General features: G+C 43.1%; 1 protein-coding gene across 1 annotated transcript in view; it reads left to right on the forward strand.

Annotated features, from left to right (window-relative positions):
- ATRN (attractin) overlaps nt 1-27,135 on the forward strand; it is a 150,020-nt gene that overhangs the window by 80,428 nt on the left and 42,457 nt on the right. Inside the window, exons 21-25 of the mRNA XM_084204998.1 lie at nt 1,303-1,355; nt 3,504-3,598; nt 4,500-4,578; nt 4,970-5,127; nt 25,435-25,496. Coding sequence (XP_084061124.1) covers nt 1,303-1,355; nt 3,504-3,598; nt 4,500-4,578; nt 4,970-5,127; nt 25,435-25,496 — 447 coding nt within the window. The remainder of the gene's footprint in view (nt 1-1,302; nt 1,356-3,503; nt 3,599-4,499; nt 4,579-4,969; nt 5,128-25,434; nt 25,497-27,135) is intronic.

Here is a 27,135-nt window from a genome sequence, read left to right on the forward strand (position 1 = left end):
TATTTGCAATAAAAAGTTGTGCACGTACCACCGTAGACACCCCCCTCCCCCCCCATTTTTTAATGGCTGTGTTTATGATGTCTCTGCTCATTTCTTCCTCCTGACAGTTGAATGACTGCACTGAGGTTGCAGCCAGCCATGGGTCCCCTGGGTAATATCATGAACAGGATGATTTCCTGAAGAATTCCAATTTTAAAAACATTTCAGCTGGGAAAATCATGCAGAAGGGATGGGTGAAAAATCCCCACGCCCCAAACTATACACAGAATCAGAGAATGGTTTGGGTTGGAAGAAACTCTGGGCTCATCCCATTCCACCCCGTGCCATGAGCAGGGACACCTCCCCCTGCCCCAGATGGATCCAGTCTGGCCTTGGGCACTGCCAGGGATCCAGGGGCAGCCCCAGCAAATGTGGGAATTCCAGCCCAGCCCCTGCCCACCCTCCCAGCCAGCAATTCCTTGCCAAGATCCCAGCCCAATCTCCCCTTTCCCAGTGGCAGCCATTCCCTGGCTCCTGTCCCTCTGTCCCTTGTCCCCAGTCCCTCTCCAGCTCTCCTGGAGCCCCTCCAGGCCCTGCCAGGGGCTCTGAGCTCTGCCTGGAGCCTTCCCTTCTCCAGGGGAGCATTCCCAGCTCTCCCAGCCTGGCTCCAGAGCAGAGGGGCTCCAGCCCTGCAGCAGCTCCGGGGCCTCCTCTCGGCTCTCTCTGCTTTGCTTTATCCCTCAATAGCTTCTTTTTATCCAGTACATTTCACCTTCCATGCTCATTTCACCGTCCATGCTCTCTGATGTTGTTCAGTGGGAGTGTAAATATATCTGAAATGAGCCTTTGACATTCAAGCAGTTTAATGGAGCAGTTTTAGAGCAACAAATTTGCTGGAGGTTTCTCTGTAACATAACAGAAATGCTTTTAGTGTAATGTTAGGGGAAATAATTTAATTCCAAATAATTTCATTGCCAGGTTTATTTTTAAAGCATTGCTCACATGAGTAAACATTTATAGGATAGAACCTGGAATAGCCATAAATGACTAAGCTAATCCAGTTCCATGCATTCTGGAGAGCTAATAAATACCTTCCAAGTGGATGCAAACGTTTCTATCCAGAATTTTATATTGCATTTTTACTGCATATGAGTTGGACTTGCAGAGAACATGGAACTTCTTCATCAGCCCAGTCTAGCTCAGACATTCATCTTTAATTATGTGATGTTCTCAGCACAAGTTGTGTTTTCTGGTATTTAGTGGCTGGGAATAAATAGAACTGCAAAAAAAATACCCATTTTTTAAAAAAAATATTCTTTTTAGGTGTGAAGTTGAAAACAGATATCAGGGAAATCCACTTAAAGGAACGTGTTACTGTGAGTACCCTTGGGATTTTGTTTGGAGATAAAAAATGTGCTTGAAGTTTAAAATAACTTATTTAAAACTTGTTTTAGTTGCCTCAGCATGTGTTTAAAGTATGGGGGATTAAGGAAAGGACTGAAAAATAGCTGTAAAAACCTTTACTTTTCTCAAATACGTTGTTTAAAGAGAATGAAAGTACTTTTCTTGATAAGGTCCATGTGATGATTGGATCTTTTGAACAATGTTTTGAATGTTTTTCATGTGACTGAGATGAAATCTGGTGTTTTGGAGAGCACTCTAAACTATATTCCAAACAGGTAAAAAACAAAGAGTGTCCTTAGAACTTTTAGAAATGCAAAATACTGTTTATTTTAAATTCTGGTCAAGGTTAGAATGGATTTCAAAATTGCCACGTTTCCTCTGAAATGAGCAGTTGGATTCCCATGCAGTTCCAGAAGATCCTTTGCCAGCATTCAGATTACCTAATGGCAACTTTCCAGCTTCTATTTGCAAATATTAACAATCAGCAGCCTGGCAGGCGTGGAGACATGGAATCTTATCCTCTGCTGGAGACTTTATGTAATTTTTGTCCAGCACAGAAATTATCAACTGGCTGGTTTTGGCTTATTTGAATTCTGCTTGTGTGGCCAAACAGGGGCACTGCTGGCTCCTCATGGCATCTCTGTGTAAGAATCACCAAATTCCTCGCTGAAATGGCAAGGATGTTTAAATGGGCAAAAAGTGGGGAAAGGCAAAACTTTGCAGCTCTTATGGGAAGAACCTTGTGCTGCCCAGATCCACTCTTGCTTGGTTTCATTCCCTGTTTCTTTGTGCTGTGTCTGGCTGGACATCAGCAGCTTGTGTGGCTGGTGTCAGTCCAACGAGGGGTCACTGGAGGCAGTGAGAGAAAAACAGCACCTGGTGTGTCAGTTCCTGGTTATTATTGCTGGGAGTATCTCTGCATGGCTTCAGGAATATGCACAAGTCACAGCAGTGTGCAGTAGTGGAAGGGTACTGAGGTGGGTGAGTGCACCCCAGAAGTGGCTGTGGCTTACATCAGCCCGGGCAGATGGGAGCAGGGAAGGACAGACAGACCAGAGGCTACTCCTGGCATGCCTGGGTAGCATGTGTCCCAGAGCAGGATGGCAGCTGGGTTCATCACCAACCAGCTGCTCTGCAGAACCTCTCCCAGGAAAATCTGCTGATGTACAGAAACCTGGAATGGGGGGACCACTGTCCCCTTCCAAATGGGAATTACACAGCTACTGAACTTTTCTCCTATTCCCTTTGATCACAGAGGTATTGCAGGCTGGAAAAGTAAATCTTTCGGCATTTTTTTTACAGTGTATAGGTAGGAATTGATTTAGATCAAGGCTGGAGGCTGTTGCCTGGCAAGTATAAGCCACCTCTCTGTGTTCCTCCTCTGGGCCGTTTCTGGCCGGATAGCGAGATCCATGCAGGACCAGGGTTCCTCAGGTGAGCAGTCTCGGGCCGGGCAGCTCAGCCTTCCGCAGGCTGGGTGTCTGAGCCCTCAGTGCCCTGAGCCTGGCACCTCAGCAAGCTCAGTGATTATCAGCTCTCAGTGATTTTCAGCTCTTTTATAATTTCAGCTCTTTGCTCGCTAAGGTGCGGCCGCAGTGGCACCCACAGAGCAGATGGAGAGAGAGGAGAAGGCGGCCCCGGAGATTCCACCATGGTTTATTTGCAGGGGATCCGTGAAGGGTTCCGATGGCAGCTCTTCTACCAGAATGGGCCAGGGTGGCTGCTTATATAGGGTTAGGGGGATTGGGAACTGACCAGTTGTAAGGGTTAGGGAAAACTAGCCTGTAGGGTCACAGAGAGATAAGCTCGGCCGGAGGAGCTAAGTGAGGACTCCAGGCTTAGCTATTCTGACTCAGCATTTCCTTATCTCTAAGCCTCCATCCTCCACGGGGCCTGAGCCATCTCTGTGTCTGCTACACCTCTCTCCCCTCTCTAGGCTCAGCTCCCAGAGTTTTTGTTCCTTATGTGGGATCATATGTAGGTTGAAGTAATTTGTAGCAGTGTCACCATAGTGTTGTGTCCTGGTTGTCCAAGAAACCCTTCAGTGACATCATGCCTTCCTTTACAGAAGTTACTTTATTCCAGGAGATGGGATAACTGTCTCCCTGCATTCCTTACAGATACTCTCCTCATCGACTATCAGTTCACCTTCAGCCTTTCCCAGGAGGACGATCGCTATTACACAGCAATCAACTTTGTAGCAACACCTGAAGAGGTACATTTTCTGTTTTCTCTTTTAACTTTGTCCTTTGTCTTCTCTTGGCCCTGGAGGCAATGAGTTGTTACAATTCTGTGGTCTTTAGGTGTAGTCCTGTGGTATGCAAGGTGTGTCCCGCTCCATGAAGCAACCAGAGCTCTTTGACCTTGGCTTGGCTGTGCAGTCCCAGATCATCACAGGAAGATTTCATAAAGAGCCACAGCTAATTCTTACCAGTTGTTGGAACAACCTCTGAGCCATTCCATTTTTTTTTTTAAATCACAGACCAGTTTGGGCTGGAAGGGACCTTAAAAGCCCATCCTGCTCCAAACCCCCCTGCCATGGCAGGGACACCTCCCCTGCCCCAGGCTGCTCCAGCCCCATGCCCAGCCTGGCCTTGGGCACTGCCAGGGATCCAGGGGCATCCACAGCAAAACTGGGAATTCCAGCCCAGCCCCTGCCCACCCTGCCAGCCAGCAATTCCTTGCCAAGATCCCAGCCCAATCTCCCCTTTCCCAGTGGAAGACATTCCCTGGCTCCAGACCCTGCAGGCCTTGTCCCCAGTCCCTCTCCAGCTCTCCTGGAGCCCCTCCAGGCACTTCTCTTCTGCAGGCTGAACAATCCCATCTCCCTTGGCCTGTCTCCAGGGCAGAGATGTTTTGCTTGTTTTCACCCCATATCTTGTGTCTCAGTTCTTTCTTCCTTTGATATTCTGTCTACATGACTCCTTTGTTACGTTTTCCTTGAGGAGGAGAATACTTCTTCCAGAAAATATAGTGTGCAGTTTTTAGCTTGATGTATTTTCTTTATGTAAGTAACAAATTTCAAGGTAATTTTTTTGTAGCAATGATTTCCTAGGAAACAGTACAGTAAAACTGCTTATCCTTAAAATGGGGTTTCTTTTTGTTTCTTCCTTTAGCAAAACAGAGACCTGGACATGTTCATCAATGCATCTAAAAACTTCAACCTCAACATTACTTGGTCCACAAGTTTTGCAGGTAAATTGAGGATGATCTGAGCAACTCAGGAGCTTCTTTCATTTAGTAGTTTCTGAAAAAGGCAAATTTAAGTGGGAAAGGTTTGGGGCATTTTGAACCTATGTACTTTTTGCATAGTGTTCTTAAATTATCAGCCTGAGGAGGGAAGTAAAATGTTTTAAAGAACCTATGTTCTCAACTTTAATAGTGTATTTTGTAAACGCTGAAAGTGCAAATTTGATTTTTTTACAATGCAACCTCTTGGCACACAGTTTTGATAATGCAGTTGCAGTTTAACTTAGTTGGTTTTGAGTGGTCAATTTTTTAAAATTAGAATTTAGAATGGTTTGCCCTTTTGTTTGTTTTCTTAAATACACCTTTAAATATCTTTTCTTGCTACTCCTTACAACAGCTGGCACACAGGCTGGGGAGGAAATTCCAGTTGTTTCCAGAACTAACATAAAAGAATACAAGGACAGTTTCTCCAATGAGAAATTTGATTTCCGCAACAACCCTAACATCACCTTCTTTGTTTACGTCAGCAATTTCACCTGGCCCATAAAAATACAGGTAGGAGCTGCTAATATATGTCAAATTGTTTAAAGGTGCTTTTTCTATTTCTCTCAAAACAGTGGCAGTTTGCTGTGCTTGGAGGAGTCCAAGCTGAACCAGGCTGGTGTAATCCCAGAGCAGACAGAGTCTGATGTTCCTGGGCAAGAGGAAGAGGTTGTGAGGAATCTTCTGATGTTGCCTCAGCCCAGGGGATCTGAAGATGTGCTGTGAAATAGAGACACTCATTTATTAACAGGGCCGTGTTTGACGAGGTGTCTGACTTCAAATGTGCAGATCTTGATGTTGTAGAAAAAGACTGATAAAGCTAAAAAGGAAGCCTGGAAAGAGCAGACAGAGGAAATGCTTTAGTAGCTCTTTAGTGCCTGTACTCAAAAGCCCAGCTCAAGGGCCACCCCCTATCCTTCCCCTTAATTCAGGGTAGGTGGTTGGCAGGCAGTGCCTGGGGCATCAGGCTGGCCGTGGTGATGAAGAGGTGCAGGAGGAGCAGTGGGTAGAGCTTGGTGGTGATAAAATCAGGTACCATTCTGTTATCTGGTGATAAAATCAGGATCATTCTGTAATTGCAGTCACAGATCCTGCAGCTGCTGAGGCAGCTCACAATTCAGAGCAGCCTCAGGCACCTTTCTTGCAGTGGGCTGGTCAAGTATCAGCTCCCTGTGTGCTCAGAGTGATGTGGGTGTTTGAAGGACAAAATCATTGGAGATCTGGAGTGGAGATCATGGAAGGGTTTGGGTTGGGAGGGGCTTTAAAGGTGCCATAGGCAGGGAGAGCTTTGGCCAGCCCAGCTTGCTCCAGCCCTGTCCAACCTCCAATAATTACAGGGACGGGGCAGCCACAGAGCTCAACTAAAGCTTGGCATGTTTGAATTCTGCCTTATTGAAGAAACTTGGTCAAATATGGGAACCCAAATCTTTCCATCTTCACCCTTTTTCATGTGATTGTTTTGTGAAAGCTGACATTTCACATTAATACACTCAGTGTTTCAAACTTACTGGTCAGGCAAACTCACTCTCTCAACAAAAATACTGCACAGGATAATACTGAGTAAGAAAATGAAATCCACCTGGAAAAAAGGTCCTTAAGCCATAGTGATATTTTTCCTGAATTTTAAAAAAGTACTAGGAATACTTGTGAACTGTTCTTATCACCTTTTCCTAAAGATACTGGGTTTTAATTACTTGGGAAACTTTGTCTTGTTGATTGCAAACTGAAGATTTGGCAGGTTGGCTTCGGACTCTTTTTAATATCACTTACAGTTTTGATAATCAGTTTGCAGCTGGAGAGTTTTTACTTCATAAACTGGTACAGTCTTAGTTTATTTTCAAGTCCTGATTTTTAAATAAGGAGTTGTTGAGCTGCAATGTAAAATCTTTGTCATTGGATACTCAAGTAGCAAGTCCCAGACCTCCTCATTTTCATGTAAGTACTACTTGTCATAGGGGGAAGTAGCATCTGTGTACAAAGGTGAGCACTTATGCAATGATTTATTTAAATATTTGAGCTTCTCTTTCATCAAATTCATAATTGCAGGAGTCAGGAAAAAAAGTAATTTTTTTTTTTAACCCTATGGGTCATTTTGATTGATACTTGATTTTCCATAATCAGTGCTGGGCTGTACCTTACCCTGATTTATTTCCTTGTTATTTATTGCTGCAGAACTGTGTGTTAGGGATACAGCTAAATGATTTTTCTTACCTCTCCTTACAGCATCCCTTCTTCCCTTCCCCTCTTGGGTTCCTTTACTTGTATGGTTGAAACATCTCTTGCTGCTTTGTTTTCATTGGCTGAGCAGTGGCACAGCTTGACTTCTGGCAGTTCTTATTTTATCTCTCTACTTTTTGCTTGCTTTAAAGACATTGCTAATGAATCCTTTCCTCTCCTTAATATAAATTCTCTCTAATTGAGTCTCATGTCCTTTTCGAGGTTAGCTCTGAGGATGCAGCTTTCAAATAGTTTTGCATCTTTGACCTGAGAGAAATATTTAGATGCCAGCTTTCCCATTCGTGATCTCCTTATCCACTGATTTTACTCTTTGATTTCATTTCTCATAGTTAAAGAATGAACTTTGATTCTCTTACAACACTTAACCTCTCTTTATCCTTAATTTAATGTGAATGTGCTTGAATGCACACAATCCAAGTTAATGTTTTATCACCAGCTCTTCTTAATATCTTTATTACTTGCCAAAACAAAGTCTAAAATAGCATCAGCTCTTATTCACTGAGACACAGCTTTTGTGAAGAAGTCTGGCAATGACCAGCAATCTGTGGTCCATAGAATTTTTGTTAGTTTCCTCTTCAGTGCATAGCTGAAAACCAGGACTCACCGTGTCCTTTCAGGTCTTGTGCAATCTGCTGTGAGGGATTCACCTTCCCTCAGCTGCAATCTGTGTCCCTACCTGTCCTCTCCATACCTCAATTTTCTTCATTTTTTTGAAGTCGTGGCTCCCTGTAGTTTGCGTTTGATATGATAAAATAGAAGCTAAATCATGGTACAGGTTTGTGGGACAAAGATTTTTTTTGGACAAATGCCCAGAGAAGCTGTGGCTGCTTCATCCCTGGAAGTGTTGCAGGCCAGGTTGGATGGGGCTTGGAGCACCCTGGTCTAGTGGAAGGTGTCCCTGCCCACGGCAGGGGAGTGGATTGAGATGAACTTTAGGATCCCTTCCAACCCACCTCATTCTCTGATTCTGTGATTTTTAAGACTTCCTGACGATCTGTCCTTGACTCATCCCATGCTACATTCTTCTCAGGAGTAGTTACCTTCTATTATACTTTCCTATACTTTCCTTCTCTCATTTGTTTTTCCAAGGGGTTCATCCCTGATTTCCCTGCAGAAAAGTTCCTGTGCTATTGGGATCAGTCCTTCAGGGCAGACTGGTTCATTAATTAAAACTCCACATTGCAGTATGGGCAGGATGCAAACTGTTCTCTTATCTTGTAGCTTGTCTCCTCCAGTATTCCTCACTGCACCTCCACTATTAAACTGTCACACAGCGACAGAACATGTTTCAATTTCCTTTGGAAATTACACTGATTTTAATAGAGTATGTCAAAGTCAGGAAAACTCTGCTTCTGCTGAGCTGCTGGAAATTATTCTGTCCTCACTTATGTGCATCACCTGGCAGCTCATGCATGTGTTTGGGCTGCTCCTGGGCAGTGCAGCATGTCCAAATCATATTTTAGGGGTTTATTCTTTGTTTGACTATCTTAGTAAACTGTCATTGTGCATACACTCACTTGTCCTGGCTTATTTTCAATTTCAATGCAACAGATGTATTTAAACATGAGTGTTTATGTCTATACAAAATCTTGCAATAGAAAACTTTATAAATGTAGATTTTACTGCAAAGCAATTCTACAATCCACCTTATTTTGGTTTTCTAAGTATTGCAAACTTTATCTTGAAGTCCTTGATTGAAATCTGTCTCTTATTTATTCTCTCTCCTTACCTGTTAAAATCTGCACTTGGAAAGTGTAAGTGCTCCTTTGTGTAAGAGATGGCTCTGTCCCTGCCAATGCTCAGTTCTGGCTCTTCTTTCCTTGTCTTGCTCCACCTCTTTTTCTAACCACTTCAGTTCATTTATTTTTTTAAAGTATATTAGTTTAGGATGTCTTTCCCTGTCTGGTTAATGACTTAAAAGGATTATTCACTAGAAGAACTAACACAGCAAAATGCAGAAAGCCTTCAAAGTACAGCAATCTTTTTCCTAATTCCTCCTTTCTGAGCAGTTCCAAGCATGAAGGAGTTCCCTTAAAGCCTTACTTTGCCAAGCTCTCCTGAAAATCCTGGTAAGGTCTTGTGAACAGTTTCTGGATATGTCCATTCTCTCTGCTTTGTGAGCTCATCTTTGCTGCAAGTGTTGGACACGCGGAACTTTGAAGCACCTAGCAAACTCCAACTGTCTACCTTCCTCTCCTCCGCCTGGCTCTAAACATTCCCTGTCTTCCCCCAAACTGGGAGTGCACCCTTTAGGAAAGGACATTAATGGGGGTTGAAGGATTGAGATTTTTTTTCACTTATGCAAATGAAATAGTAATCTTTCCCCCACTATTCTTCCTCTTTGCTTAATCTTCATTGTGAGTTTGCTTTGTTATTCTTTCCAAACTTAGCTCAGAGTAGAAGAGAGACATTGACTGTAAATAATCTGCTGTACAATAGCACAGTATGAAGCAAAGGAATTCAGTGCAGAAACTTTCAGAGGAGTTCTCTTCATGGGTTTCAATCCATGCAAAGTCAGCTCACTCTAAGGTAAAACTTAGTTCTGGAGCTGACAGGTAGTTAATGGTGAGAATTTGAGACTCTCTTAGATACCTGTGTAAATGTCAGCAGGTTTTAACACTGTTTAAACTTGTATGTATTTACCTGGGGCCCAGTCCAGTGAGTGAATTCCTCTCCAGAGTGTACAGGAGGGTGAAAATTCGATCTGCTAGTGCAGGAAATTCTCCCCTGGCTGTAAGATTTCTGCTTCATCACAATTTACTGCTGATGGTGTTTGCTACCACTCACTAAATAGAAACTGGTGGTTTAGTTTTGTTTCATACCCAAACTATTGTTTATATTCACTAAAATTCTGTCCCATTTGATATTTGATTTTTTCCTCTCAGATTCCAAGCATCTTAGCATCTTATATTGATCTCTACGTTCTGAGAATGCGTAAGACATTTAGGAGCTGATTAAGGCAAAACCAGTTTGTAATTGTATCATTAACTGGCAATTGCCTCCTGTCTTTCCTTTGTGTTGGTTGAAGGATTTTGATTTGAACACGCTTAAATGTTAATTATGAACCAAATGCTTCAAGAAACAAAAAGAGGCGAAGGAATTTTGCAGCCCTTGCATACAAAACATGCCATTTGCAAAATCTCATTAGGTATTCACTATATATCATTTTCTTGGCAATTCATTGTTGTGTTGGGCTTCAAAAAGTGCCACTGTGACTACGCAGCATCACTGCATGTGCAGGGTGCTGGAGGCTGCAGCAGCATTGCATAGCTCCCACTGTTTGAAGTGCATTTGAGAACCAGTGGGAAACATTCAACTCACTGAAATTGTTGCCTTCCGCTCAGATTTCATAAAGGCTGTAATGGAGAAATAGCTAAAATTGCCTCTGCTGTCTTCAATTTTAGTATCCCAAACTTTCTTCTGGTTTTCTCTACTTGATTTATTTCCGGATGGTCTATCTATATAGTCTGCTTTATATCTTATCCCTTTTTACTCAGATAGTTCATGGAACAAGCAGGTTTGGAGGGACCTGAAATACAATCTTTGGATTGTTTAGCTCAGTCACATATGTGTTGTCATAGTTATTCTGCTCCAAAGATGCTGTTTACCCTGACAGGAAGGTCCTGGTGAGCCCACTCTGAATGCTGCATTGCTCTCTGGTTCCTGTGCTGAAAGGGTGAGTGGTGAACTGCAAGGTGAAACAATTCGTGGCCCTTCAGTGGATGGCAGCTGGCACAGGAGGTGTCAGGAGGGCAAGTGCAGAAACTGTCACTCGTGGGAGACCTGGAAACTGAGGACAGGCTCAAATGTGCTGTAATTAAACCAGAATTTGGTCTGTGGTGCTTTCTTTTGGCAGTGATCCCGGTGACTGTCACAGGTGACTGTGTTTGGACTGGCACACGGAATCCTGGAATCAGAGATGGGTTTGGATTGGAAGGGACCTTAAAGACCATCTCATTGAAACCCCTGTCATGGGCAGGGACACCTTCCACTATCCCAGGGTGCTCCAAACCTCATCCCACCTTGCCTGGAACAATTCCAGGGATGGAGCAATCACAACTTCTCAGGCCAACCTGTGCCATGGTCTCCCAGGAAAGAATTTCAAATCCTGTCTAACCCTTCCCTCTGGCAGTGGAGCCATTCCCCCTTGTCCTGGAACTCCAGGCCCTTGTCCCCAGTCCCTCTCCAGCTCTCCTGGAACCTCTTTAGGCTCTGGGAAGGGCTGTAAGGTCATCCCAGAGCCTTCTCTTTGCAGGCTGAACATTTCCAGCTCTCCCAGCCTGGCTCCACAGGAGAAATCCAGGTGTGACATCTCCAGCTGCTCTGTACAGATCCATTGCAGGTGCAGTCCCCAGGAATGAGATGTCAGCCATTAGCTGAGGTGCTCTTTAATGAACCCCTTCCTTTGGGGCCCTCCCTCTCTGCCTTCTGTTGCTTTTTTTAAATTCCTATTGCCAGGATGACTGCATCCAACCTTGGAAGGAAAATGCTCATTTTAGTGCTCCAGTGAAGAGCTGCAGTGCTGCATGGAGTGAGATTTCTGATAGATGTGGGAGGACAACTGTGCTCCCGTTAAACCTCTGGGAACTGCCACTTTTTGGATTCAGGTGCCTTGTATATTAGACCTGGGACTACTGATTTTTTTTAAGACCTTTTCTTCTATCCTGAACTGTTTTAAGAGAATAGCTGAAGCTCTGTTCTTTCACAGGCATCAAAACACTTCTCTGCCTCCCTCTGCAGCCCAAGGGTTTCCCAAAGGATTGTGTGATAGTGACTAATTGCCTCCTTTGACCTGGGAACAGTTCCCCCTGGTTTCCAGTGATACGCTGCAAATGTCTGTAGGGATGTAAGAGAGCAAACTCCCTGCACACCTGTTGGCTCAGCAGAGCTGGCAGTGATGTTGGAAATCCCTAGCCCAGAGGTATTTCCTGTCTTGTTTGTAGGCCAAATTCAGGTGGAGCCACCTGGTGTCAGCTGCATTTTGAGTCAGGTGAATTTTACGCTAGGCTGAGATTCTGCTGAGGAATGGCTCTTGTTTTTTCTTATGCTGAATGTGACTATTCAAATTGACAATATTAGCCCATATTTTGCAAACTGACAGGAATTCCCTTTTTAAGAAGACTCCACAATCCTCAAAGCACTCACTGATCTTTATCATTGTTTATTTCAATGTTTCATTGGTGTTATGTCCTCCAGTATGTAAATACTGAAACCTTCTGAAATTCTCATTGTTCAAAGTAAGGCTCCTTCATTAAAGAAGTTTTGATTTGCAATTCTTCTTCTAATGCTCTTCCCCATCAACCTGCTAGTTTCATTTGCAACATTACCCCTAAAACAGGTGGTCTGCATTAGCAAGAATCTTAGTATCACTTTCAATTAAGTTTTAATTTTATTTGCCATTCATGTTTAGTGTAGTTCAGGAAGCATTTATTTTCCTCCAGAGCTAAATGATGGATGACACTTTGCTACAGCCAGGGAAAGCTTTGGGGTACCCTTAGCTCCTGCCAGGTGAGAAGGGGCCGAGAACAGAGCTGGAGGAACAGCAGATCTCACGCATTCCTTTTATTTTACGCTTTCAGCCTCTTTAGGTGGCATGATCATTGCCAGCAGTGATGCTCTCTGCCTTTCCCTCTTTGAGGTTTACAGCCTGACTAAAAGGCTTTGATAATCCGTGGAAAAAGAGAGAGTGAAGAAACCATCCACAGTTAAAAAGCAGGGCCTGAACTGTCTCTAATGCCTTGATTCCTCTCTGGAAGGAGCATTAGGTATTTGATACAGGATAAATAACCCCTGAGGACTGGACATGGCCCATGGAGGTTTCCAGTCTTTCTCTAAATTAGTGTCATTCTCAAACGAAAAGAAACAGGTTCATTGAATGAGAGCTCTCAGTGAGGGCAAAGGAGGAGTATCTTTGTTGGCCAAAGAATAAAATACATTCAGATAGGTAAGGATTGCTTTGATAAAATAATTATGTAGGCTTGAAATCGCAGTGAGGTTGCTGATCTGGACAGCTTTCTTGCCAGGTCCTCATGTGCTTCATGCATATTTAACAAGAAAGAGATGTAAGTGCAGAGATAAAATCATCCTCAACTCTCTGGGACCCTTTATTCCAAAAATGTTCTTTTTTCCTGTTGCTTCTGAAAGCATTGTAATGCCAAAGTGTTTGCTGATGATGTCCCTTACCTTTGCTTAGCTGTAACTGCAGGTGCTTTTGAGCCTCTCTCCCTGCATCTCTCGCCATGTGAGAGGTTTTCTTGAAACCCAACAATGAAACATAAATCAATTTGTTAATCTGATGAAATTTGCTATTGAATGTAATTACTTTTGGAGGCATGCAATTACATGCTGATTTTTCAGAACAGGCAAACTGACATCTTCTACTGTGGGATGGAAAGATTTAAAACAGAAGAGTTAAATGGTCTTTTAAAACATGAAACAGCTGCTGGTGTTTTATCTACTCCTGCCACCTTATTTTTGGCATCAACTGATGACATTTTTCTCCTTTAAGAAGTTGTTCCCTTTTCGATTAAGTAATATTTTTGTTAGCACCTTCTTAAATCCTTTAAAAGGAGGGTTTCTCTCACAGGCAGTTAACCCTTGGCAGGAGGTGGTGCCACTTCAGTCCTTTTTCCAGGAGGTTGTAGCATGAACAATCCTGATAATTGTTCATGCCAGATTTTTCCCAGGTGCCGTGTTGGGGCGGGGATGTGGTTTTTTATCAGAGATTCATGGAATGGTTTGGGTTGGAAGGGAGATGAAGGATCATATCATTCTACCCCTGCCATGGCAGGGACACCTCCCACTGTCCCAGGCTGCTCCCAGCCCCAGTGTCCAGCCTGGCCAGGGATGCAGGGGCAGCCCCAGCTGCTCTGGGCACCCTGTGCCAGGGCCTGCCCACCCTGCCAGGGAACAATTCCCAATCCCCAAGATCCCATCCAGCCCTGCTCTCTGGCAGTGGCAGCCATTCCCTGGGTCCTGTCCCTCTGTCCCTTGTCCCCAGTCCCTCTGCAGCTCTCCTGGAGCCCCTTCAGGCCCTGCCAGGGGCAATGAATGAAGTCTTGGGGTTTTAGATCTGCAGCTTGGGATTTCTTGGGATGAACTGTGGTGACTCATAACTTTTGTGAGGTTTATTGTAATACCTTTCTACAGCACTGGAAGATGTTATAAATAAGAAGCTTGACTAGGCCAATATTCAAGCAACAATCAATTATTAATCAATTATGGTAAAGTATGAGCAAAACAGCGCTGGGTACAGTGGAGGCAGTTTTCCCTCCAACTGCACACCGATATTTGGGCTTACAGGTATTTATAGAGGTACTCAGAAGCTCTCTCATCAGTTTCTATTTCTACTTGTTTACATCACAATTCTATACGCTATTGTGATTTAGTTTTTCTCAGGATGTGTCCCAAAAAAGGAGGATCCCCAGATGGTGGTGGCAGCCTCTGAGACGTTGGTCCAGTTTCAGCAAGAACAATGACAAATCCCATCTGGTGAAGTCCAGCTCCCCAGATGTGGGTTCCCCTTGTTATTACAATGACTATAAATATCACTACAGTGATGTCCAGCTCCCCTTGGTGAAGTTGTAAATCCTTGAGATGATGTCCATCTTCCTTTCTCAAGCTGTTTTTCTCAGTTTTGTTAAGGAGTGAGATAAGCATATTTCCTTTCTTTATATTCCAAAGCTGTAGTTTCAAGGATACAAACAATATTTTAAAATTATACTTCAAAAGGTTATTATTTCAGCACTCTTTAAGGCCTGACTACAAGCAAAAAGCAACATCCTTAATTCTGTAATTCAAATGCTCCTAAATCAATCCAGGTTAATTGCAAACACAGGCTAGGCTCAGAGGCCTTCTTCCATGCTTTACTTTCCTCAGTTATTATTAGAATTTGCAGCCGTCCCATGGTCGGTGTCCACCCATATCGCAATCACAAATACACACATTGCCTGTCTGTACCAGACACGAAACACAGCTTTGTATTTCACAAAGACTCTTTGAATGCCTGTTGCAAAACTTCAGCTGCATAAATAAGAAAAGTTATAGGATACCAGAGAGAGACAGTCTGCAGTTCAGATTTAATAATACCAGAAGCATTTCTTGGGTTGTGTTTTATTGAGATCTGACAGTGACATATATACTGATTGCCTTAATTTTAAGGAAGTTGATTTTTTTCTCTCTTTTTGAAAGCAGGGCTGGAAAACACATAAAAAATTGCAGAATTAATTTTCTGTGGAAGCTAAGTCTGAATCAGGCATTAATTTCTTCTGGGTGAGGCCAGTGCTGGTTGCTTGAAGTTGCTGTATTTCTATGATGAATAACTCTTGAAATTACCATAACCCACCAGAGAATGTAAATATATACCTCAAATTCAAATATATTTCAGAAAATGAGTGCTGTGGGCCATTGCTGAGAACCTAAAAGAGAGAGAGGCCTAAGAGAGAGAGACCTTTCTTTATACAAAAGCTTATTTAAAGAGTCAGAATAGTGAGCAAAGTTAATGAAGGAAAGAAAAGTATATTGGCAGTAAAATAGAAGACGCCACCCACCAAAATGCAACAGTGGATTCAGCTTGGCTAAACCACAAGGGAAAGTATATCCAGAGCTAAGACAGGGTGGGTCCAGGTTTAGGGCAAATTTTGGAGAAAACTTCCAAAGGTTTCCTCTAGAAAGGAAATTCAACCGGCCCCTCCCCAAGCTGGTTTGGGAGAAGATTTCCTTGGAGAAAAGTGGAAACCCCTGTTTATTTAACAGGCAAAGCATTCACCAGCACAAAAAATAGACAATATTAAACAATAGCACCTCTCACCATTCTGCAGAGATGACACACTCAGAAGGTCCCTCCTTGGGCTGCAGTTCAGCTCACTCAGTCCCTTATCAGTCCCTTATCAGTCCCTCGGGTGCTGGAAATGCTGCTGCCCAGGCTCTGCCCGCTGGGGCACAGGTGAGAGCTGCCAGTGCTCTGCTGGGTGTTCGGTCCAGAGCAGCTTTAAACAGCTCCAAAGAAAGAGTAAAACCACAGTCCAGGCAACTTCTGTGCCTCAGGTAGCTAAAAACTAACTAAAGGCAAAGGAGAGCTCTGTCCCGCTGTCTGTCCCTCTGCAGACAACGCAATCCAGGAGCAGGAATGTGGAGGAGTGAGTGCAGTGCCTGCAAAGAAACTGCTGCTTCTTCTCTCCCCCTTCGGTCTCAGAACCAGCCTGAAAGGTGCAGAACTTATTTCTGGGCTAAACAGACCAGTGGGGATGCAAGCACCATAAAGTCACCCCGGGACAGGGTGACAAACCCAAATGCCTGTGGCTGGTTTAGCTCCCAAACACGGAGCCAGAGACACCAGCACTCCACTGGCAGCTCTCAGCTGACTGTGGGGCTTCTTTTGGGGAAAAAAAATGTCACTGGAATGTCCTGAAATATTTTTCTCTCACTTTTTTTCCCTGACTTTGTGTTACTAAGATTTTGACTGGTTTTACTGTATTGGCAAATGTTGATCCAGGCAATGTTGGCAAGCAAGAGCAGGGGTCAGGGCAGGGTAGTACTGTCACAGTCCTGTATAGGAATAAATTTCTGGCATGACTGCGGATTTCATAGGGTTTTTTTTCTTGAATTGGTTCTCTCTTGAATTATTTTTTGAGTTATAAGTGTCATGTATAATTACTTCTTTAACCAGTCTGTTTTGCATGCAACATTCCCACCATCCAGCTTCCCACACCTCGACCAAAAGTATCGATAAATTACATTAATATCTTGACTGGGGATTGAAGTAAATTCCATCAATTGATTTGTCACTTCAGTATTTTACTGGGAAATTCAATTCTTCATGACAAAAGGGTGAATTACATGTTCTAGAAATCTTTTAGTGATAGGCAGTGACCACCTGGCCTTTTTAATGCAAATCTGAGAACTTTTAGAGAAGTTGTTCATTCTGCACCACCCAGCACATTTTTTTTTTTCACATTAAGATTTCTTGAACACCAAATCATAGTTAAGGCTCTCAACAGAAAAACCTGTGATGAATAAAACAGCCCAGCCTTATGGTTCTGATTTCATGGCTCTTTCAAACTGATCCTGATGTTATGTGGTTTGTTTAAAGTAAATTTGGAGGGTTTTAATTACTGCCACTTCAGGTCGTGATGTGATGTGTGAGATGACCTGTGGCTTCAGTGTTGTGTAATAATATGACGATGTTGTCATTCAAAGGTATTTTAATTTGATTAGTTATATAAATACCTATTTCTTTTGGGGCTGGAATGAGATAATCTATAAAGTCCCTTCCAACCCAAACCATTCTTTGATTCTATATGTAATATGTATAAATATATATTTACACTTTGCTACTTTGTTTTATTGAAGATGAGATTCCTGCAGCTGACATGTTACAGGATGTTTTGCTACCAGTTGATAAACATGTTAAATTTCTCATCCAGTATGATCCTTGGAACTCAGCCTCCTCGGGAAGGAGACAGAGCTTGTTTTCCCCATTAACATTACTGCAACCCTCAGCTCTGTCTTGCATTTTTCCCCTTGTTTTGTCTGGTCAGGAATGATGCAAGACAGAAGGTTTTGCCTGTTTCCATCTGTCAGCTATATTGAACCTTTAAAAAAGAAACTTGCAAATACTGCTTTGGCTGTTTCATAATTTTTATTCTTGATTCCCTCTTGCTCTTTAGGAAAACAATTTTTATTCCTTTTAAGCTCAGTAGACTATAAAGCTCATTTTTACTGGACTTCAAGGGTCTGAAGTGTTTGAGCAGTTATGTGCTACAGTTTTCATTTTCTCCATGCTGAACCTCTCCTGCAAAAGTCAGCATGCTGCCCAACATAACCGACCTGCAAGCAGACGCTGTCAGAGTTCTGCTGGGCACAGGGCCAGGAACGGGATCCCTCCAAGTGCCATGGGATCCCTCCCTCCCAAGTGCATTGGGATCCATCCTAACTTCCTTCCCAAGGGCAACGGGATCCCTCCTTCCTAAATGCAGTGGGGTCCCTTCCCAAAGGCATCCGCACCGTAGCAGCTGGGACTGGAGGGAGGTGCTTGAGGAGCTGGAACTCAGAGGATTGGAGTGTTTTCCTACTGGTGATGTGTCTTCTGTCTCAAGGTTTAAGATTTTTATTTTTAACCACTTTTTCCAAGTACCTTAGAGCTTCCTTGTCTCCAGAATAATTGTTGCAATTGCAGGATCACAGAATCATTTATGTTGGAAAACCCTCTAAGATTATTGAGCCCAGATGTTCCCCAGCACTGACCCGTGTCCCCAAGTGCCACATGTACATGGCTGTTAAAACCCTTCAGGGAGGGGTGCTCCATTACTGCCCTGGGCAGCTGTGCCAGGCCTGAGCCCCCTTTCCATGAGGAATGTCCCCAGTGCCCACCCTGAGCCCCCCTGGGGCCGTTCCCTCTGCTCCTGTCCCTGTTCCCTGGAGCACAGCCCGACCCCCCGGCTGTCCCCTCCTGCCAGGAGCTGTGCAGAGCCACAAGGGCCCCCTGAGCCTCCTCTGCTCCAGGCTGAGCCCCTGCCCAGCTCCTCAGGGATTCTCCAGCCCCTGCCCAGCTCCTCAGGGATTCTCCAGCCCCTGCCCAGCTCCTCAGGGATTCTCCAGCCCTTCCCAGCTCCTCAGGGATTCTCCAGCCCCTGCCCAGCTCTGTTCCTGCCCTGGCCATGCTCCAGCCCCTCAGGGTCTTTCGTGTTGTAAATGGCCTGAAAGAAAAACTGAGAAGTTCAGAGAATTCAGAAGAATTCTGAATGAGGATTCAGAAGAATTGAATTTTTCTGGCCCTGCCTTGGCTTTCTTGGGGCATGTTTCTGTCCTGTGAAGGTGTGCACTATCTGAGCTGAGTTTGCTGTTTCGATTATGGGACTTTCCAGAATTTTATTTCCTAGTGCACTTTAAATTGAGGTGTGCATCACAATTCTGCTGCTGGCTGTTTATTGAACAAATACTTCTCATGTGTCAGATTTGTGTGATAATTTCTGGGATGCTGTGAAATTTCAGACCACATCCTAAGCGCTATTTTTAATTTAGAGACAGTCGTGCCTGTGTTCACTCTGCACAACATGAGAGAGTTCACATGGGAAGACAAAACACGTATAATTGGCATTTCTGAGCCAACTGCTGACTGCAGCCAATTAGCTGAGAAGTGACAATTTGTGACTACTGCAGGAAGGCAGCACAGTATTGGAATGTAAATCGATTTTATCTCAGAATAAGTTCAGAAGTGAAGCAGGTTTTATATTTGCACGGTAGTGAGTATTTGTGTCATAAAGCTCAATGGCTCAGTTAATATTGCGGTAGGTGAGGAGTAAGTTATTAATCTCTTTCATCCTTCACACAGGAGCAGAGTGACTCGGAGTAGTAGGCATGAAAATCAAATTTGAGTGAGGATTAAATTTTTGCTTGTTGTAGAATGCAAATGTGAGCACGGGAACCTCTTCAGCTGCACCAAGTTCTCTGATTTGGAGAAAGGTGGATTTGGTGGGTGAACTGTTCAGTAGATGAGGAACTGGTCCAGAGGAGGCCGTGGAGGTGCTCCAAGGGCTGGAGCTTCTCTGCTCTGGAAACAGAATGAGAGCTGGGGGTGTTCAGACTGGGGAAGAGAAGGCTCAAGGGAGAGCTCAGAGCCCCTTCCAGTGCTGCTTCTGATGTCCACACCAAAGCATCAGGTGCATTACAAACTCTCTGGGGTCTCCCTCCTCCAAATCATGCTCCACTTCAACTTGTTGTGTGTCAAAGTTTTTCAAGTTACAATTAACTCTTTTTAAGATCCTTTCTTCTCTGAAACCTAAGGTTTAACTTTCTATCTAGAGAATCTTTCCCTGTGGATCAGGTTAAATTTTCTACCTAACCTCCCCAGCTTCTAATGGGTGTTTTTGAAATGCTTTTTGCCCTTCATCCCTGTGATTAGCTCTCTGCTGCCTTAATGACTTCCATGGCTCATTAAAGACGTTCATAGAACGCAGGAAGCAGCAGCACGTGGCAGGACTGAGACCATGTTCAGGTGGTGGAGCTGGATGCTGTGTTGGCACATTCTTTCCCAAAACCTTGCAGCCAGGGCCCTTGGAGTTGGCTGAATGCCCCTCTGGAGTGGAGAGCACCAGGAGCAGTGTGGGCCTTGGCCAGGAGTTCCATCAAAGCACAGAGTTCCACACTGTGTTTGTGTCTCAAGGAGAACTGGAACAGGCAATGACAATACTCCTGAGCAGAAGGGAAGCTTCCCCCCAGCGTTATTCTAGAGGGCAGAATGAATGTTTTGATGACTTTGGCATCACTCAAGAATACTTAAAGCCCCTTTGTTTTACAGCAGGTCCTTTAACAAAGGCACAGGCACTCAGCATTCAGACCATGGTGTCCCGTAAGTGTTGTCTGTATTTGCCAAGGTCAGATTGAATCCTTGCCTCTAACCATAGGAAAAAAGAGACAAGACAGTGGAGTTTGGGGAAGAAATAGAAGAGGACATGCATAAATGTCACCTGCAGCTTGTTTGGCTTGTGGCTTTCTCTCACTGGATGCCTGTGGAATTCCCAGCTTTCCACTTTCCCCTGCTGCTTTTTGTTCGTTAACTTTGGTGCTGGGGCTAGATTGAAATAAAAAGCAGAAAGCAGCTCAAAACCCCCTAAATTTCTGTGTGATCCTGTAGACTTTCAAAACATGAGTGCTGTAGCATTCTCCCACCTGCCAGGTGAGGTTAATGGATGTAGCAGTTGGACCTTTTGATATCTTCTGAATTCACAGCAAGCCCCAAGCTCTGGGAGCCAGATTCACATTGTGCTGTCTCTGTTGGGTCACTCTGGTTTCAGAAGTTAATTAGAATATGTTTTTCTTTCTTACACAGTTCTATTCTAGGAGCATGTCCTGTGCAAAATATCATTTTCAGTTTCTCTTTTTCTTATCCCTGATATGAAATAGGGACAAAAATGAAAGCACTACTGATGGGAATTTAGTCACTTTATATATTTGTGAAGAAAAATAGAAATATAATGTGTCAATAATCCTGAGTCGTTACCAAGGTAAAAAAGTAGTGGAAACACTATTTTCTGTGGTTGTTCATGTTTTCTCAAGTGTTTAGAGACCCAAAATGTACCAAATTATGGTATGAAATTGCCATGCTTGAAATATTCCTCAGTACATTCACAGAATCCCAGAATAGTCTGTGTGGGAAATTGTCACCGGAGGCCCCCAGCCAGGTATTAATTAGCATTGACTCCATGGCTGCAGAAGGCTGATCAATTGCTTTATTCTGCTATATGATCTTATACAACACTAATTAAGACGCTTGTAACCCTTACTGACAGTCCGATACAGGTTTGAACTAATTGATCAATCCATCCAAACACCATCCAGTGTCCAATTAAGAAATCACCCTTTGGTAAGCAAATCTTCATAACACATTCCACATGTGCAGAACATCAGCTGCAGCAAGTGGAGATAATAATTGTTTCTCATTCTTTTCTCTGATCTCTCCCAGTAAAATCCTGGGAAAGTTATCTGTTGTTCTCTGTGGCCAGCGAGCTGCTGCCACAGGAAATGATCTTAAAGTCCATCCCTTGGCAGGGACACCTCCCCCTGCCCCAGGAGGATCCAGCCTGGCCTTGGGCACTGCCAGGGGTCCAGGGGCAGCCACAGCAAATCTGGGAATTCCAGCCCAGCCCCTGCCCACCCTCCCAGCCAGCAATTCCATGCCAAGATCCCAGCCCAATCTCCCCTTTCCCAGTGGCAGCCATTCCCTGGCTCCTGTCCCTCTGTCCCTTGTCCCCAGTCCCTCTCCAGCTCTCCTGGAGCCCCTCCAGGCCCTGCAAAGTCTCCCCAGAACCTTCTGCAACAACCCCAACTCCTATGTTTTCAGTTCTTTAGTTCATTTTAGATTAGGGGTGCTAATATTATGTATAATATTGGAAATTTTTTGAGTTTGGAGAAGCTGTTGTCCTAATCCCATTGTGGTGAATAGTTTGGCTTCTTATAAAATATCAGTAACTTCCAGCACAAGTGGAAAGAGTTATGCTGTGCTGAATTACCTGTACATCTGTTTATTACAGTTAAATGGGAGAAGTTACTCAAATTTAATTCCTGCTGGATTTAACAAAAAATTTCTACTTAATTTCTTATTTGGATGTGGACTGATTTTTCTTAGTGGTATGTAGAACTCAATTTGTTTTTAAAGAGTTCAGTACACTTGTAGATCGCAAGATGAGAGGTTTAAATAATTTTAGGTATTGTTGCATGTACAGGTTTAAGGTGAACTTTGGTCTTAATTGCCTACTTTAGTACAAAATTGTTATCTCAAAATTATTTTCAGTTTTCTTTTGTCTTGAAGAACAAACTCTGGTGCTTATGCAAACCAAGTCCTGGTATCTAATTGTTCTAATTGGATTTTCAAAACTTCTATCAGCCACAGGCTGTAGTTTAGCTCCAGCAATATTTTGAGTTGAGTTTGAAACACCAACTGTTACTGAAATGTTTGTTGGGTTCAAATATACTTTTCCTTTGCTTATATTATTTTGTGGCCAAGTCATTTGCCATTAACTCCTTTGAAATTTGCATGTACTAATTTCAAAGCCAGTGCAATTTTTAGATGTTGGCTAGTTAAAGGAAGCCAAATTTTCTTCTTGGCTTCATATTTTATGCTAATCAAATGATAAAAAAATGTAAAGCTCTTCATTATAAATTTTTGTTAGTCCATGCAGCCAGCTACTTCTGGTTCTCTGGAAAGCAGGTGGATTATTTTGGTACTTCAAGTGATGTGGCAACCGGAAAAGCAGGACAGGCAGCTGAGCTCTCCAGGGTACCTTTCCAGATAAGATATGCACAAGCTTTGCCATGTTCTGTGGAATTACCATGATTCCTCAGTATCTGAGGGTGCTGTGTTATTCCTAAGAGCAGGATGTGAAACCTCCTTGGATGGCTTGGGAAGGGTCAGGGAGCTGCTCCATGGAAGGGGACCTGGGGGTGCTGCTCCACAGTGGCTGAGGGGGACTCCAGGCGTGCCCAGGGAGAGGTTTAAGGTGGATGTTAGGGGAAATTTCTGCCCAGAAAAGGCTGTCCAGGCCCGGCTGCCCAGGGCAGGGCTGGAGTCCCCAGTCCTGCAGGGATGTCACCGCCCTGTGCACGTGGCACCGGGGGACACGGGGCAGTGGTGGCAGTGCTGGGGGATGGTTGCACTGGATGGGTCCAGAGCCTAACCCTAAACAAGTCTGGGATTCTTTGATGTGGAAGTGGGGATTTGATGGTGCAGCTGAGCTCAGGTTCTGCCCTGTACCTGGGGGAGCCTTTCCAGGTCCCCAGCACGAGCCCCATGGAGCTTTCCTGCGGTTAAACTGCTTCAGCCGTTCGTACAGAATTCATTTTTTGAGAATGGATAAATGAATCTTCTACTGTCAGCTAAACTTAATTAAAAACCCGGCCTGCTAAGAAATTGGTGCCATATTTTTCATGGATCCAGAATGAACAGCCTACTTTCAACAGCTATTTCCAACCAAACTTTCAATGTAACTGAATTAATTAAGTCCTGGGAACAGATTATATTAGGGGAAATTAAGCTCTAAGTAAGCAAACCATTAACAATTATGAGACCAAATTGCCTGTGACACAGATTGGTCAGGTTTGATGGCACAAAGTATTTTCCGTTTGTGAGGAATAAATTGTAGAAACAACCCAGGTTTTTTTAATCCATGTATGAGGTACAGGTCCCCAGTTGAGCTTTATAGGAGAAGAACTCCAATGGGTGGAGAAAATAATCACCACTGGTAAAGCATTTGTAAGGCTTCTGAGTGAAATAAACCTACATTATTTTCTGTTTGTTTGTTTTTGTTTTTATTTGTTTCCTGCAGTTGTTATCAAATAATGAGAAGCCCTTCTCTGGTAACAGTCTCATTAATCTTTCATAGAATCTCTCTTATTTTAAAAATAGCAGTTTCTTTTTTCTTCTAATGGGAGCAAGTTTTGGTTTCCATCACAGAAACTGATCCTGATGGTCATCCACAGAGGACTGGCCTGTCAATGATTCCTTTGTGCTTTTAATTTTCTTTTTCTACTGAAGGATTGTTGATATATAACAAGGGCTTTATTTTGAAATGCATCTCTTATAGTCACTCAGCATCATGGTTATTCTCAGAAATATGAATTTAATTTTTTTTTTTTAATACTGGCTGTGTTACATGTTTGTATTTTGGGATGAGATATTTCAGTAAGGATTATCTTTGCCTTAAATACATTCCAGAATATTATGTTTATTTCAGAATATCAATTTATGCAAATACTGTACCACTTCAGTTACTAGGCAGTGATTTTTTACACAAAAAGTGAAATCTTGCTCTCTGTCTTTTAGTAATCAGAAGACTATTGGGAAGTGCTTCAGAAGCAAAAATCAACAAGAAACTCTGTTTTCTTGTCTTGTATAGGCAGGACTGTTGAGGTTGCAGCATCTGGTCTGCAGGTTTGGAGTTCACTTTCCAGCCACACAGTGGTTGTGAACTGCAAAGGAACTTTCAACTTCAAAATATGTCAATTTATTGATAAGAAAACTATTTGGGGCAACCTCTGTACCAAGTTACAATGGATATTTAAAGCAAATATGATCACAGAAAATGTTCCAGAGCAACAGAAACCCAAGCAATAACTCATTTTACCCATATTCATGAGTTCTGGGATGTGGCTATTGCTGGGAGGAGGGATTTATGTTTATGCTAATGTTGCCATAAGTACTGTTTATTAAGGGAGAAAAACAACAAATGACACCAGAAATGGATTTGATATCCATGACAAGCTTTTGTCAGTGCAGATTTTACTTAATTCTGAATACATTCTGTTACTTCATGAAAGAGTTAATATGCTGTTGTGGTGCTGAGAGATTGATAGGCAGAGGAAATAGGAGGTACCTGGAAAGAACTTCTGATCCCTAATATTGCACAAGTTGCCTTTCTCTTGGCTCGCCTCCCCTCCACGTTGTTATTTTTACCCAGGCTCCCTAATCTTCCCTTTTGCCTCTAACCACCTCCCAGTTTCCTGTTGGCCTCTTCCCTCTGGTTTGGTCCCAAATGTTCTGGTGTTTTTCCCGGCTCTGCTGTGGGATTGCAGGGCAGTGAGCTAAGATGAATGCCATAGCTGTTTTCACAGGGTCTGTCATCTTCTGTGTTTCGTGCCTCTTTGCAGCTCTTGGTGTAAGTTCCTTTTTTCGAGGAGAATTTGTTGTCTGGATATTGTTTGATATGAAAATACTGAATTTTGGGTTGCTGTGTAAGCAATAATTAAAGATTTTCACTTTTAATTAAAGATTATTTGCAGCTCTGTGAAGTTTTTGAAGTAGTGTTTTCTTCGATGTGCACTGAAGAATATTCCTTGGAACATGGCTGGGAGACAAAGTTTCTGGTTCAGCTTCATTTCTGGGATATATGTTTTCAAAACAATATGAAGTTATGATTTATTTTCTTTTCCCTCAGAACATTTCCGTTATTTTTCAAAAACAGTGTTGAAAAATATGACTTGATCTCAGTAAAGGTGCTTTTCATTGTCATTTTAAATCCTTTTTACATATCTTGAAATATGTATTTTCTTTCCAGTAAGTAACAGAAAGCATTTGCTTTTCTTTTGCAGATTGCATTCTCACAGCACAGCAACTTTATGGACCTGGTGCAGTTCTTTGTGACATTTTTCAGGTACTTTTCATTTAAGACAGCTAAATGTTACTTCCTTAGGTTCTGGGCTTCAGAGTTTGGGTTCTTCTTGGTCTGGTTTTTTTAACTTAAACATCCTGTTTACAGCACAGCCTAGAAAATGGAAATCTTCACTCTGATTTAAATGTTTAATTAGGAATTATGTTAAGAAAATTAGTTGTCTGTGCATCTTTGTGAATGTGTGATGCCAGTGCACCCAGAAAAAGGGAGGATGGGGCTGGGAGAGGCTTTTGGAAAAGGAGAAGTTCCTTTTGAGAGGGTGTAGAAAGCATTGACTCGCCACAGCTGTGTGTGACTTACTGCAGGTTGTCACACCTTGTCAGACACCAGCCATAAACCAGGAGAGTTATTTTGCACAGAGTTGAGTCTGGAGTAATTTGCAGCTCTTCAGGTACCACCTTTTGATTTCAAACTGAACTCTGAAAGTATGTCAATTTAAATACAAACATATGTTACAGCTAAATACTTCTGGTTTTTATACACAGCTCTAAGTTCATTTCTCAGTGTCAAGTGAGCTGATGATTTCCTCAGAGTGGGAACCAAGAGAAGCCATTTCAATACTTGTCTCCTCTTCACTCCTCCAAAAAATACAGACCTAACAAAGAGGTGAAACGCTTTCAAAGCACAGCAGGTCCTCTCTTCAAAGCTCCAAAATCCAGTGTATTGACCTCTGTTTTAGGGAGTGCTAATACTCCAGAAGTGGAAACCAATACTTGATCAATAAGGAGTCCTACAGGAGGGATGTACATGGAGTAAACACTACTCCAGGTCTTACAGCCTGTTTTAAAGTAGGCAACATTATGCCTGGTATAAAATGAGCAGTGGGAGTAATATCTTGCTTTAGATTTCATGCTAAATTTAATTAAAGCAAGAAGCTCCAGACAGATCTTTCAGATAAGTGGTTTATATAATTTTTTTTTCATATGGAGGTTTTAGAGAGTAGAATCTGGCTTAGTGCAGTTCCTGGGAAACAGTAGGTTTGATCCCTGGGAATCAGAACCACCTCTTCCTGCCACTGCAGCAGAGTAGGTGGTTACTCCTGGCTCAGGCTTAATAATTTGTTTTGCTGATTAATTGCAGTCAACATCTTCCCTAAAAATCTTTGTGGCAGGGTAATTGCTTATTAGGAAATGAAGAAGGAAGCATTTGGTTCCTTAGTTCTTTTCTAATTGTGTAAGATAAATCTGCACTACAAAACCTGTCCAATTAGTGCTTTACAGACCCAACTACATCTGCACGTGAGGGTTTCAACTCCTCAGGATGAGGGATTGCTCCAGATTCATTATTTGAAGAGATTCCCAGATTTGCTGTGGCTGCCCCTGGATCCCTGGCAGTGCCCAAGGCCAGGCTGGACACTGGGGCTGGAGCAGCCTGGGACAGGGGGAGGTGTCCCTGCCATGGCAGGGCTGGCACTGGGTGGGATTTAAGGTCCCTTCCAAGCCAAATTCTTCCATGATTCCAGTCCCAGGTTAAAGCAGAAGATAAGTGCACTGTGTGTCTCAGTGAGCACGTGCAGCTGAATATACATGTCCAAAGGCTGCAAGTTTCCTTTCCTCCATCACTGTTATCACATGGCTCTCCTTGAGAAGTAATGTTGCAATATTATTTAACATCCTAACAA

This window comes from Fringilla coelebs (genome assembly GCF_963513975.1).
Source record: "Fringilla coelebs genome assembly, chromosome: 4".
NCBI classification, from domain to species: Eukaryota; Metazoa; Chordata; class Aves; order Passeriformes; family Fringillidae; genus Fringilla; species Fringilla coelebs.